The 14,654-nt window shown below is 46.3% G+C and overlaps 1 protein-coding gene across 1 annotated transcript in view; it reads left to right on the forward strand.

Moving 5' to 3' along the window:
• Window positions 1–4,063: 4,063 nt before the first annotated feature.
• LOC310668866 (large ribosomal subunit protein uL29-like) overlaps window positions 4,064–14,654 on the forward strand; it is a 455,615-nt gene continuing 445,024 nt past the window's right edge. Inside the window, exon 1 of the mRNA XM_083422227.1 lies at window positions 4,064–4,068. Coding sequence (XP_083278353.1) covers window positions 4,067–4,068 — 2 coding nt within the window. The 5' untranslated portion in view covers window positions 4,064–4,066. The remainder of the gene's footprint in view (window positions 4,069–14,654) is intronic.

Raw genomic sequence — 14,654 nt, forward strand, 5'->3', positions numbered from 1 at the left:
CTTGCTGTTGGGAATGGACAGACAAGTGGGAGGCTGGGCAGGTAGGCAGGCACCACACTGGCCTTTCTTGTCCTTCCTGTGTGCAGTGCCTGCCTGGGAGCTGCCCTGTTATAGGAATTCTAAGGTCTCATATATATAAATCATCTGTTCATAAAATTACAAGGAAAACACATACATAAGTATATAAATCACATGTCTGAAACAGTACAGGAGAGCAATCCTGAAACCATTTTGACTCTCCCAAATTGACCTCAAATATTTGTCTGCAAGGAGGAAGGAAATGGGTGTATGTGTGTATGAATAGGGTGAGCCTGTGACCTGGATTCAGTAATTAAAGCATTTACCATCACAAAAGAATGGCCAGGCTGCCCAGGTAGAGCAATCACTGGCCATTATCAGGTATCCTGACAAACAGGATCTTTGTTGGAAACCACCTCCTTCTGTTTTGGGGGGTGGTCTCTGGCTACAGGGTGGACAATTTCAAAAGTCTATATAAGAGCTTGCACACCATTGTTTGGGGTTCCTCTCCTCTCTCCCTGTGTGGGGAGAGTGGGGGACCCTATTGCAACAGTTTAATAAAGATCATGCTTACTAGCTGCTTTGCTTCTCAATATTCTTTGATTGGCCTCTGTTATTTTCTCCTACCTAGGGAATCTAGTTAAGAACTCTATACAGGCTCTTGGATACCCCATAATGGAAACGGAGCAGTTTTTTCTTATAACAGACCAATGCTGAAGTGGAGCCTTTCCGCCAGGCAGGCCACTGGGCCCATCACCACCTGGCAAATAGGAGGGGAAGAAATGGAGGCAGTGAGAGATTTTACTTTCTTGGGCTCCATGATCACTGCAGATGGTGACAGCTGTCACAAAATTAAAAGATGCCTGCTTCTTGGGAGAAAAGCAATGAGAAACCAAGACTGCATCTTTAAAAGCAGAGACATCACCTTGCCGACAAAGGTCCGTATAGTCAAAGCTATGGTTTTCCCAGTAGTGATGTATGGAAGTGAGAGCTGGACCATAAAGGCTGATCGCTGAAGAATTGATGCTTTTGAATTATGGTGCTGGAGGAGACTCTTGAGAGTCCCATGGACTGCAAGAAGATCAAACGTATCCATTCTTAAGGAAATCAGCCCTGAGTGCTCACTGGCAGGACAGATCGTGAAGCTGAGACTCCAATACTTTGGCCACCTCATGAGAAGAGAAGACCAGAGCAGTGGAAGACAGGAGTGCCTGGCGTGCTCTGGTCCATGGGGTCACGAAGAGTCCGACACAACTAAATGACAACAAATAAACATGCATAAATATATAAACCACATGTCTAAAATAGTACAGGAGAGCAATCCAAAAGCCATCTTGGCTCTCCTAAAGACTCTAAATATTTCCTCTGCCTCCTTAATCCCCCTTGCCTGAGAACAGGTAGGCAGATAGCAATCAGGGCAAGTTCCTGAAGGGATTTCCTCTCCTATATCTATGAGCCTCCTTTGTATTAATTGCCATTGTTTGCCCAGATGCTCCGCAACCTGATTGCCTTATCAAATGCTAATGTTTTGTGTAAACTGTGTCTGGAACTATGTAAAACTTGCTAAATCCAGTGGTCATGCTCGGGGGGGGGGGGGGGGGGGCTGGCGCGTACCGGGGGCAGGGCGCCCAGCGTGGGCGAAGAGGGCAGCTGTGATGGCACTCTGGGGGTCGCGCTGCCGGGGGCAGTTTGCTCCCCCCCCCTGCATGCCTCTTCCTCCGCCAGTGGCTAAATTTTCAGGAATATCACACCTTGGCCTTCCTGAGCCACAGTAACCCCACCTTATGTGTGATGTTGAAGCAGGACAAAATCTGCTATCTCACTTGTACCATTAACTACTCATGAGTAGGGTTGAAGAAAGAGTCCATAAAGTTTATTTACTGCAGTAAAATGTTTCAGTGGGATCGCTCCACAAAGGCTGAACCATGGGTGTTGCCCACAGGGGCTTTTTATAGGGTTTACGCACAAAGAAATCATATAAAATCCAATTAGAAGCTCCTAAGCATTTGCAGAGTGTAGCTGGCAGAAACCCATTGGATACAACTCTGTGATGCCCAGCCTGCACCTTGATGTGGCAACCCTTTGAGGGTGTTGTAAACAAAAGCTGCCCTTTTTCCCTTATGGGGTATCCAAGAGCCCATATAGAGTCCTTACGTAGGTTCCCTATTGGTAGGAGAAAATAACAGAGGCCAACCAGAGAATATTGAGAAGCAAAGCAGCTAGTAAGCCTGATCTTTATTGATCTGTTACAACAGGGTGCTCCCCTCACACGCAGGAAAGGAGGAGGAACCCAGAACAAAGGTGTGTCTGCCCTTATATAGACATTTTAAATTCCCTGCCCTGGAACTCAAGACCACCCCTCCATACATCATACATGCATCAAAGAAGGGGTGTGTTATGTACTGAGTTGAATAGGATCCAAACTGCAGCAGTCTGATTGGTCCTAGAACAATGCAGCAGTATGATTGGTCGGCAGGAGCCACCCAATCCAGCTCCAGATAGAAGTGAATCCACAACCTGATTGGCCTACAGGAGAATTCCGGAATTAGCCAATTACGTGCAGCCCATTGTGTAAATAATGTATATAAAGCAGATACTTTGAGGGGACTTTCATTCCCTCCTCACCACTATGAGCTGAATAAAGAGCATGAAATCCACTCTCAACTCTGAGTATATTTCACTGGCGACGAGGATGGGATCCCGCTGAGCTGACCGCCACACACAGCACCGCAGTACCACCACCTGCCGCACCGCTGCCTCACACCATGTATCCAGGCTTCAGCTCCGGGACCAAAGGAACTCAGAATGGCAACCGACAGCAGCTTCTCGCCGTTCAACCCAGCATCAGGAGACTGGGAAGCGTACGCCTCCCGTTTCACCTTCCTCCTAGAAGCCAAAGGGGTCACCGACGAAGAAGATGCCAAGATGAGGGCGATATTCTTCAGCGTCTGTGGAGAGGAGACGTTTGAAATCGCCCGGGCTCTCTTTGCGCTTGAAGACGTCGCTACTGTTCCATACAAAACAATAATGGAATGGCTGAAGGGGCACTTTTTGCCGCAGCCCTCAGTGGTGGCTCGACGAAATGCCTTCTACGCAAAGCGGCAAGCCCCTGGGGAAACCGTAACTGGGTTTGTGACCTCTCTTCACCAAGCCGCCCGGTTCTGCAACTTCTCAGAGTTGGAGAACATGCTTCGTGACCGCCTCGTCGGTGGCCTGAAGGATGAGAAGCTGCAATGACGCCTCTACGCTAAGAAGGACCTAACGTTCCAGGTCACTCTGGAGGAGGCCCTGGCAACGGAAGCTGCCGAGAGGTCAACGCAAGAGGCACGGCCGAGCCTGCCGTCCCAACCGAGGGTCCACCACGAAGACCTCACCGACGACTCAGGATCTGACAGGGAGGAGGTGCACAGAGTACAGCAGTGCACTCAAGCAGCGCACAGACCACAACTGCCTCGACGAGAAGGAGGGAACTGCGCAAGCTGCGGGGAGAGTCACGAGAGGAGGACCTGCCATTTCCACAACTCAGAGTGCAGGCAGTGCAGAATATTGGGACACATCGCCCGGGTGTGTCGGGCTCGGTCCACCCGACGCCAGGCATCAGATGACCGATCCAAGAGCCCCAGGGCCCAGGGCCCAATGCACCAAGGCAACTCGATGGAGCTCACAGACTTCCAAGTATACCAGTTGCCCCACCCCAACGTAGAGAAAATTTATGTAGAGGTACAGATAGAGGTGCCCTGTGCCGCATGGAACTTGACACGGGTTCAACTCTATCCATAATCTCGGCAAGGACCTTAAGGAAACTGTGTCCTAGTGGGGGTCCCAAACTCAGGCCGGCCCCATTCACCCTCCGGAACTTCCAGAAACGTAAGGTCCCCACAATGGGGGTGGGGACCTTCAGGGTGCAATATCAAGGGCGGACGCGGCAACTGGACTTGCTTGTGGTCAAGGGTCCCTACATTAGCTTACTGGGATTGGCATGGTTTGGACCACTGGGGCTAGCCGTCACGGGGTGAACTACACTAGCTTACAAGTGGACGTGGACGCCATATGCAAGGAATTTCCTGGGGTTTTCGATGGGAAATTGGGACAGTATACAGCCCCCCCCCCGCTCTACAGCTTGACCCCGCAGTACAACCTGTCAGGCTCAAGGCCCGCCGGGTCCTGTTCGCCCTGAAACCCCATATAGACGAGGAATTGGACCGGCTCGTGGAGCAAGGAGTGCTGGAGCTGGTACCTAAAGCCTCCTGGGAAACCCCAATCGTCACACCCGTCAAGCCTAATGGTTCGGTCCGCATCTGCGCAGACTACATATGTACCATAAACAAGGCCCTCACGGCCCACGCATACCCAGTGCCAGTGGTCAGCCATGTCCTTGCCACCCTGGCTGGGTCAAAAGTTTTTGGCAAGCTGGACTTGGCCCACGCATATCAACAGCTGCCAGTAGATGAGACCACAGCAGAGGCACAGACGATTGTGACGCACAGAGGAGCGTTCAGGGTAAAGCGGCTGCAATTCGGTGTCAGCGTGGCACCAGGCATATTCCAGAATCTAATGGACTCTCTCCTTAAAGGGATTCCTGGCGTCACCCCCTTCTTCGATGATGTGCTGATTGCTGGGCCCACACCAGAGGAGCTGGTTCTGCACCGTTCTGCACCGTTTCCAGACGGCGGGTCTCAAGATGAAGCGGGAAAAATGTCTAAAAGGAGTGTCGCAGGTGGACTTTCTGGGATTTATGGTGGATGCAGAAGGGGTCCACCCGACTGGGGACAAGGTATGGGCCATTTGTGATGCCCCAGTGCCCAAGAGCAAGACTGAACTTCAGGCCTTCTTGGGACTATTGAACTTTTACCATTCCTTCCTTCCCCACAAGGCGGCAGTAGCGGAGCCCCTACACAGACTCCTGGACAAGCGGGCCCCTTGGGTGTGGGGCCAGCACCAGGAGGCCGCATTCCAGGCAGTCAAGGACTTGCTTGTCTCAAACTCGGTCTTGGCACACTTCGACGAGAGGCTACCAGTGGTGCTAGCATGCGACACCTCGCCCTATGGCATTGGCGCAGTCCTGGGACACCAACTCCCAGATGGAAGAGAGGTACCGGTGGCATAATTTTCCCAGACACTCAACGCAACCGAGCGGAACTATTCGCAAATCGACAAGGAGGGTCTGGCAATCGTGAAGGGAGTAAAAAAATTCCATGATTTCTTGTACGGGCGGCGCTTTACCGTGGTGACTGACCACAAGCCGTTGATTGGCTTGTTTGCCCCCGAAAAGCAGACCCCCAAAGTGCTGTCTTCTCGCGTCCTCAGGTTGAAGGAATGGGTTTCTGTGTAGTAAGTTTAAAAACTGACTCAACCCCCCTTTTGTTCTTTCAAAAGAGAGCACTTTTAAATGCGTAAAACTTGAACTGTTGAGCAAAACCATAATAAGGACACAACTGCATAAACAGTTCTGTCCTTTATCAGGACAGGCAAGGGATGGCCTTGGCTCCCCAGGGGAACAACGAAAACACATCAGAACTTTATCTTATGTGCTGACCACAAAATACGCACAAGACCAATGTCCGGGGAAAACGCCAAAAGCGTGTTCCCAGACATTATGACGTCTTCCCAGATAAGAGTAGGAAGAGGAAGATCCTTTTATGGTCAGAAGTACAGGAAGGAAGATCCTTTTATGGTTGAGAGTACCAGAACAGGAACATATGTGATGTCAACTTGCGTATACAAGTTGACGTGGCTGGGGAAGGGGGAGAGGATGCCTGGAGGGTATATAAACTGCATGAAACCTGTTATTTCTTTGGACTTGCTGTGGACTCACCACGCAAGTGCCTTCTGCTATCCAGAGAGCAGAATAAACTCTTTCTTTGAACCAACTCGGTGTCATTTTGACTTCCTTCCTCCTGTCCCGGAGCAACGCAGACCCAATCGGTGAACTCCAATAAGGCTGCAAGGTGGTCAATTTTCCTTGCCAGCTACCAGTATGCACTGATTCACCGCCCTGGGAAGGTGATGGGCCATGCGGACGCCCTCAGCAGGCTACCACTACCGGAAACAGGCCCCGACCCAGCACCTGCGCAAGAGGTTATGAGCCTGAAGCTGCTTCCCGACCTCCCCATTCAGGCACAAGAAGTTGAACACCATTCCAAGTAAGATAGGGTCATCTCCCAGGTCCTGGACTGGGTGTGGAGGGGATAGCCCAGCAGCAGCCCCGGACCAGAATTCGCCGGCTACACAACCCACAAACATGAATTGTCGGCCCACAAGGGGTGCCTGTTATGGGGAAGCAGGGTCGCTGTTCCCCAGCCCCTCCGCAAAAGGGTCCTCACAGCCCTACACGAGACACACCCAGGGGTAGTGAGAATGAAGGCCCTTGCTAGGAGTTATGTGTGGTGGCTGGGGATCGACGGAGAGATAGAGGCCTGGGTCAAACACTGCCAGGCCTGCCAAGAATCCCGCCCAGATCCCCCAAGGGCCCCGGTCCAGTCCTGGGAGTCCGCCCGAGCACCATGGTCACGCCTGCATGTGGACTTCGCTGGCCCCTTTCAGGGGAAAACATTCTTCATAGTGGTGGACTCCTACACCAAATGGCTGGAAATCGCACTGGTACTGTCCACTTCCACGTCCGCAGCCATCCGGGTACTACCCAGGCTGTTTGCAACCCACAGGCTCCCTGACACTCTCGTCTCAGACAACGGGACTGCATTTACGTCAGGAGAATTCCAAACTTTCACAGCGCAGAACGCCATCCGCCACATCCGTTCGGCACCATTCCACCCTGCCACCAATGGCCAAGCAGAACGCATGGTGCAGACCACCCTCCGCCGCATGACGCAAGGGGATTGGGAGTACCGCCTTGCCACATTCCTTCTAGCACAGCACCCCCAGCTCAACGACTGGCCGGAGCCCCGCTGAACTACTAATGGGTCGGTGCCTTGCAATCAGATTGGACCGCCTTCACCCCGATAGAGCTCAGGATGAGGTAGTGGTGGGGGAAGGCAGGAACCCCCGGACCTTCGAGGCCCAGGACCAAGTGTATGCAAAAAAGTTTGGGGCAGGCCCAGCATGGGTACCCACCACAGTCACCAGGGTCACTGGCCCCGTGTCGTACGAGGTGCTAACGGATGGGGGGCAATGCTGGCGCTGCCACTGCAACCAGATATGGCGTCGATTCCCGGGAGAAAACCAGGAGGAGGACAGGTCAGAGGAGTCCCAAGGGAACAGTGAGGCAGTGAGGCCCATAGAACAGGAGAGGTCAGCAGGAGAGGCAGAATCAGTAAATACAGAGAGGACCCGTGAGGCCAAAAGGACACCGGAAGCAGAACCACGACTGAGCGAGCGGGTTGCACCAGACCAAACGGCCCCATCACAGCCAGCATCCTTGGAACATGAGCCAGAACCTGAACACCCCAGGGAACACCCCAGGCCGCAACGCACACGTAGGCCGCCAGCGTACCTTGAGGACTATGAATGCGACCTCCCGGGCAGGACTGGAACTTAGAGGGGAGGGGTGTTATGTACTGAGTTGAATAGGATCCAAACTGCAGCAGTCTGATTGGTCCTAGAACAATAGGATCCAAAAGGCAGCAGTCTGATTGGTCCTAGAACAATAGGATTCAGAATGCAGCAGTCTGATTGGTCCTAGAACAATACAGCAGTATGATTGGTTGGCAGGAGCCACCCAATCCAGTTCCAGGTAGAAGTGAATCCACAACCTGATTGGCCTACAGGCCAATGTATATGGCCTACATATACATGTGCAGCCCATTGTGTATATAAAGCAGATACTTTTAGGGGACTTTCATTCCCTCCTCACCACTATGAGCTGAATAAAGAGCATGAAATCCACTCTCGACTCTGAGTGTATTTCAGGGTGTAACCCAAGACCACCCCCCAGATACATCATACCTACATCACAGAAAAAGCGGTCTACAGCAGAAATCTGAGTATGTTGTTTATCTCGTCTGACAGGTTACCTATGAATGCTCACTTGATTGGATACCCTGGGGAGCCTGGCCAGTCTTTTGTAATGATAAATACTCAGTTTCTAAGCCAGGTCACAGGCTCACCCTATTCAAACACAGAAATACCCTTAAGACAGGATTTGTGAAGGAAAAGACAATGGGGAGACTTTTCCATTTTCCTTTGACCTTGCAGAGAAAGGACATTTGGTCAGTGTGGAAATCAAAAATGATTTCAGGTCAGTCTTCCTGTGCTGATCTATGTACGTGCTTGGTTGGTACATTTATCATATATCTAAGACCTTAAAATTCTTATCACAAGGGCCCCTTGCTTCTTACTAAAGTTCTGAAGCCAACATAGATTAAAACACTGAAAACCTACATATCAAAGGGGAGTGATGGCCTGATTTATGCTTACATAGACTTATTCTATGTAAGGGACTTAAGAGATAAAAGGAACAACCGGCAAGTTTGGCCTTTGAATTCAAAATGAAGCAGGGCAAAGGCTAATAGAGTTCTGCCAAGAGAACAAGCTGGTCATCACAAACACGCTTTTCCAACAACACAAGAGACAACTCTACACATGGACATCACCAGATGGGCAGCATCGAAATCAGATTGATTATATTCTCTGCAGCCAAAGATGGAGAAGCTCTATACAGTCAGCAAAAACAAGACCTGGAGCTGACTGTGGCTCAGATCATCAACTTCTTATAGCAAAATTCAAGCTTAAACTGAAGAAAGTAGGAAAAAGCACTGGGCCGGTAAGATACAATCTAAATCAAATCCCTTATGAATACACAGTGGAAGTGAGGAACAGGTTTAAGGATTTAGATTTGGTGGACAGAGTGCCTGAAGAACTATGGATGGAGGCTCGTAACATTATACAGGAGGCAGCAACGAAAACCATCCCAATGAAAAGGAAATGCAAGAAAGCAAAGTGGCTGTCCAATGAGGCCTTACAAATAGCGGGGGAGAGAAGGCAAGCAAAATGTGAGGGAGATAGTGAAAGATACAGGAAATTGAATGCAGATTTCAAAAAAATAGCAAGGAGAGACAAGAAGGCCTTCTTACACGAGCAATGCAAAGAAATAGAGGAAAACAATAGAATGAGAAAAACCAGAGATCTGTTCAAGAAAATTGAAGCTATGAAAGGAACATTTCATACAAAGATTACCATAATACAAGAGAAAAGTGGTAAGGACCTAACAGAAGCAGAAGACATCAAGAAGAGGTGGCAAGAATACACAGAGGAACTATACCAGAAAGAAATGGATGCCTCGTACACCCCAGGTAGTGTGGTTGCTGACCTTGAGCCAGACATCCTGGAGAGTGAAGTCAAATGGGCCTTAGAAAGCACTGCAAATAACAAGGCCAGTGGAAGTGATGATATTCCAGCTGAACTATTTAAAATTTTAAACGATGATGCTGTCAAGGTGCTACACTCAATATCCCAGCAAATTTGGAAAACTCAGCAGTGGCCAGAGGATTGGAGAAGATCAGTCTACATCCCAATCCCAAAGAAGGGCAGTGCCAAAGAATGCTCCAACTACCGCACAATTGCACTCATTTCACACACTAGCAAGGTTATGCTTAACATTCTACAAGGCAGGCTTAAGCAGTATGTGGACCGAGAACTCCCAGAAGTGCAAGCTGGATTTAGAAGAGGCAGAGGAACCAGAGACCAAATTGCAAACATGCGCTGGATTATGGAGAAAGCTAGAGAGTTCCAGAAAGACATCTACTTCTGCTTCATTGACTATGCAAAAGCCTTTGACTGTGTCGACCACAGCAAACTATGGCAAGTTCTTAAAGAAATGGGAGTGCCTGATCACCTCATCTGTCTCCTGAGAAATCTCTATGTGGCACAGGAAGCTACAGTTAGAACTGGATATGGTTAACTGATTGGTTAAAAATTGGGAAAGGAGTACGGCAAGGCTGTATATTGTCTCCCTGCTTATTTAACTTATATGCAGAATTCATCATGCGAAAGGCTGGACTGGATGAATCCCTGGCCGGAATTAAGATTGCCGGAAGAAATATCAACAACCTCAGATATCTAGATGACACAACCTTGATGGCAGAAAGTGAGGAGGAATTAAAGAACCTTTTAATGAGGGTGAAAGAGGAGAGCGCAAAATATGGTCTGAAGCTCAACATCAAAAAAACGAAGACCATGGCCACTGGTCCCATCACCTCCTGGCGAAGAGAAGGGGAAGAAATGGAGGCAGTGAGAGATTTTACTCTGCAGATGGTGACAGCAGTCACGAAATTAAAAGACGCCTGCTCCTTGGGAGAAAGGCGATGGCAAACCTAGACAGCATCTTAAAAAGCAGAGACATCACCTTGCCAACAAAGGTCCATATAGTTAAAGCCATGGTTTTCCCAGTAGTGATGTATGGAAGTGAGAGCTGGACCATAAAGAAGGCTGATCGCCGAAGAATTGATGCTTTTCAACTATGGTGCTGGAGGAGACTCTTGAGAGTCCCATGGACTGCAAGAAGAACAAACGTATCCATTCTTAAGGAAATCAGCCCTGAGTGCTCACTGGAAGGACAGATCGTGAAGCTGAGACTCCAATACTTTGGCCACCTCATGAGAAGAGAAGACTCCCTGGAAAAGACCCTGATGTTGGGAAAGATGGAGGGCACAAGGAGAAGGGGATGACAGAAGATGAGATGGTTAGACAGTGTTCTCGAAGCTACCAGCATGAGTTTGACCAAACCGCGGGAGGCAGTGGAAGACAGAAGTGCCTGGCGTGCTCTGGTCCATGGGGTCACGAAGAGTCGGACACGACTAAACGACTAAACAACAACAACAACAAAGACTTATTCTTATAAGAAGGGGCGACTTGCTTTTGACTTAGCTAGACTTTAAGGCTTATTCCCAAATACGCCCTTATCTACCGTGCCTCCTGCAACTGAGGAGCACCAAGTTCACTACTCCTAACACATTCTTGGATAGATAACGGTTTACAGTGGGGTCTCTTCTGTGAGCAAACAATTTGAGCTTTTTGTGAATCTTTTGTGAGAGAAAGGTTTTAAGCCGAACCCCAGTGTCTCATTCAAGGGGGCTCTTTCAGACCTCCAAACCTCCCAGTGCCTCATTCCCCCCTTTTCCAGCTACAGTTGGTTGGGGGGGGGGAGGTTCCCCCACAACTGCCAGCTTGACAATTATTGGACACCAGGTAATACAGCAAAAGTATTTTATTTTTTTTAATAAATATTTTATTCGTTTTTACATACAAAACAACAAAGCAAAACAAAAACAACGAACAATACGCCAAAAACATACAGAATTACACAAACATAATATACTACAGACAACAGAAATAAAAACAGTCTTATCTTCATATTCATCTTGCATTAACTTGTTTCTCTGTCTTCCCCGAGTCTCCCTTCCCTGTATTCCAATTCATACAATTTAACAACAAATCCCTTCCCTCTGTCATGTTTAACCTCCTTTCTTGATTTGAATGTCTTAATATAGCTTATTCAATACTTAGAACTTAAGATGTTGGGTCTTCTAATCTTTAAAGTTTTACTCCAATAACCTTATACATTCAATCTGATGTTATTTTAACATTCATTAATCTTGTAGTGTTTCTGTAAATAGTCTTTAAATTTCTTCCAATCTTCCTCCACCGTCTCTTCTCCCTGGTCTCTGATTCTGCCAGTCATTTCTGCGGATTCCATATAGTCCATGACTTTCATCTGCCATTCCTCCAGCGTGGGTAATTCTTGTGTCTTCCAATACTTTGCAATAAGTATTCTTGCTGCTGTTGTGGCGTACATAAAAAATATCCTGTCTTTCATACGTACCTCTTGATTGACCATGCCCAGGAGAAAGGCCTCCGGTTTCTTCGGGAATGTGTATTTAAACACTTTCTTCAATTCATTATAGATCATCTCCCAAAAGGTCTTAATTCTTGGGCATGTCCACCAAAGGTGAAAAAAGGTACCTTCAGTTTCTTTACATTTCCAACATTTGTTATCGGGCATATGATAAATTTTTGCTAGTTTGACTGGTGTTATGTACCATCTGTATATCATTTTCATAATATTTTCTCTTAAGGCATTACATGCCGTAAACTTTAACCCAGTGGTCCATAACCGTTCCCAGTCGGCTAGCATTATGTTGTGACCCACATCTTGTGCCCATTTAATCATTACTGATTTCACTTCCTCATCCTGTGTATTCCATTTCAGCAGCAGATTATACATTCTTGACAATATCTTAGTTTTGGGTTCTAGCAATTCTGTTTCCAATTTTGATTTTTCCACCTGGAAGCCAATTTTTCTATCCAATTTATATGCCTCCATTATCTGATGATAATGGAGCCAATCACGGACTTTATTTTTTAATTTGTCAAAACTCTGCAGTTTCAATTTATCTCCATCTTGTTCTAGTATCTCCCAATATTTTGGCCAATTGGCCTCCATATTGAGTTTTTTGACTGCTTTTGCTTCCATCGGAGATAACCACCTTGGAGTCTTGTTTTCAAAGAAATCCTTATATCTAATCCATACATTAAGCAATGCTTTCCTAACAATGTGAATCTTAAACATTCTGTGAACTTTAACCTTGTCATACCATAAGTAAGCATGCCACCCAAACGCATTATTGAATCCTTCTAAGTCCAGTATATCTGTGTTTTCAAGAAGTAGCCATTCTTTCAGCCAGCAAAAAGCTGCTGCTTCATAGTAAAGTTTCAAGTCTGGCAGGGCGAAGCCTCCTCTTTCCTTTGCATCTGTTAGTATTTTAAATTTTATTCTTGGCTTTTTGCCCTGCCAGACAAATCTGGATATATCTTTCTGCCACTTCTTGAAACAGTCCATTTTATCAATAATCTGCAGTGTCTGGAACAAAAATAACATTCTTGGCAATACATTCATCTTTATCACAGCAATACGACCTAACAGTGAGAGTTTTAGATTAGACCATATATCTAGATCTTTTTTTATCTCCATCCAACATTTTTCATAGTTATCCTTATATAAATTCCCATTTTTTGAAGTCATAATAATTCCCAGATATTTCACTTTTTTCACCACTGTCAAACCTGTCTCATTCTGAAACCTTTCTTTCTCTTTTTCTGTTAGATTCTTTGTCAAAACCTTAGTTTTTGTTTTGTTGAGTTTAAAACCTGCTAATCGACCAAACTCTTGAATCAGTTCTAAAATCCTCTTCACACTGGACTCTGGCTCCTGCAATGTCAAAACCAAGTCATCTGCAAATGCTCTTAATTTAAATTGTTTAACTCCGACCTGTATCCCTCTTACCATCTGGTCCTTTCTAATCATATTCAGCAACACCTCCAGGACCGATATAAAAAGCAGAGGGGAAATAGGACAACCTTGTCGTGTTCCTTTTTCTATTCTGAACTCTTCAGTCAAAACATTGTTGACAATTAATTTTGCTTTTTGTTCAGAATAGATTGCACCTATACCATTTTCGAACTCTTGGCCTACCCCCATACTATGGAGATTCTTTTTCATAAAACCCCAAGAAATGTTATCAAAGGCTTTCTCCGCGTCCACAAATACCAAAGCTGCTTTTGTGTTTATTCTTTCCTGTAAAAGTTCCAAAATGTCAATTATGTTCCTTACATTATCAGATAGGTGCCTTCCTGGGAGAAAGCCTGCTTGGTCCTTGTGAATCTCCTCCACTAAAACCCTCTTTAATCTTCTAGCCAAGATGTCAGCAAAATTTTTATAATCCACATTAAGTAATGATATAGGCCGATCGTTCTTAAGTTGGTGTTTTTCCGATTCTGTCTTTGGTATGAGAGTCACAAAAGCTTCTTTCCACGTTTCTGGTGTCCTTTTCCCCTGTAATATGTCATTACATATATCCTTCAAGGGTTGAATTAGCCAGTCTTTCATTGATTTATAATATCTTGCCGTCAACCCATCAGGTCCTGGGGACTTGCCAAGTTTCACACTTTGGATGGCGCTCTCTACCTCTTGTTCTGTTATCTTGCAGCTCAATTTAAATTTACTTTCTTGAGATATTTCCGGTAGCCCATTTTCTTTCAAAAATTCCTCCATATCTGCTTCCTTCTGTGGTTGTTGTGAATAAAGCTGTTTAAAGTATCTTTGAAAGGCACTCCTAATTTCCACTGGGTTCTGAATAATTCTTCCTTCCTCTTCTAAATTTGTTATTGTATTCATTTTCTGTCTCTTCTTTATTTGCCATGCCAATAACTTTCCACATTTGTTTGCTGATTCAAAAGTTCTTTGTCTCATTTGTCTGACCTTCCATTCAATCTCTTGATTTATCATTTGCATGTATTGTACTTGATATAACTTTATCTCTCTCAAGATTTGTTGTGATTTTGGATTTGATCTCAGTCTTTTTTCACCTTCCTTAATCTTTTCCAATATCTTTTCTCTTTTTTCCTGTTGTAATCTCTTCTTGAGTGTGTTCTGTTGTATCAAAAATCCTCTCATAACAGCTTTACTTGCGTCCCATACAGTTCTTTTTTCCACCATAGTGTTTAAATTTATCTCAAAATAGTCTTTCAGAGTTTTCTGGGCCTTCTTGGTTATTTCCTCATCTCTAAACAGGGAGTCATTCATCCTCCATCTGAAAGAACCAGTTGGTTGTAAGTTCATTACCATCTTTACAGCATTATGGTCGGAGTAAGTCTTTGGGCAGATTTCTACTTTTTTTGTCTTT

The sequence above is a fragment of the Podarcis tiliguerta genome (assembly GCF_965153285.1).
Source record: "Podarcis tiliguerta genome assembly, chromosome: W".
Lineage (NCBI taxonomy): Eukaryota > Metazoa > Chordata > Lepidosauria > Squamata > Lacertidae > Podarcis > Podarcis tiliguerta.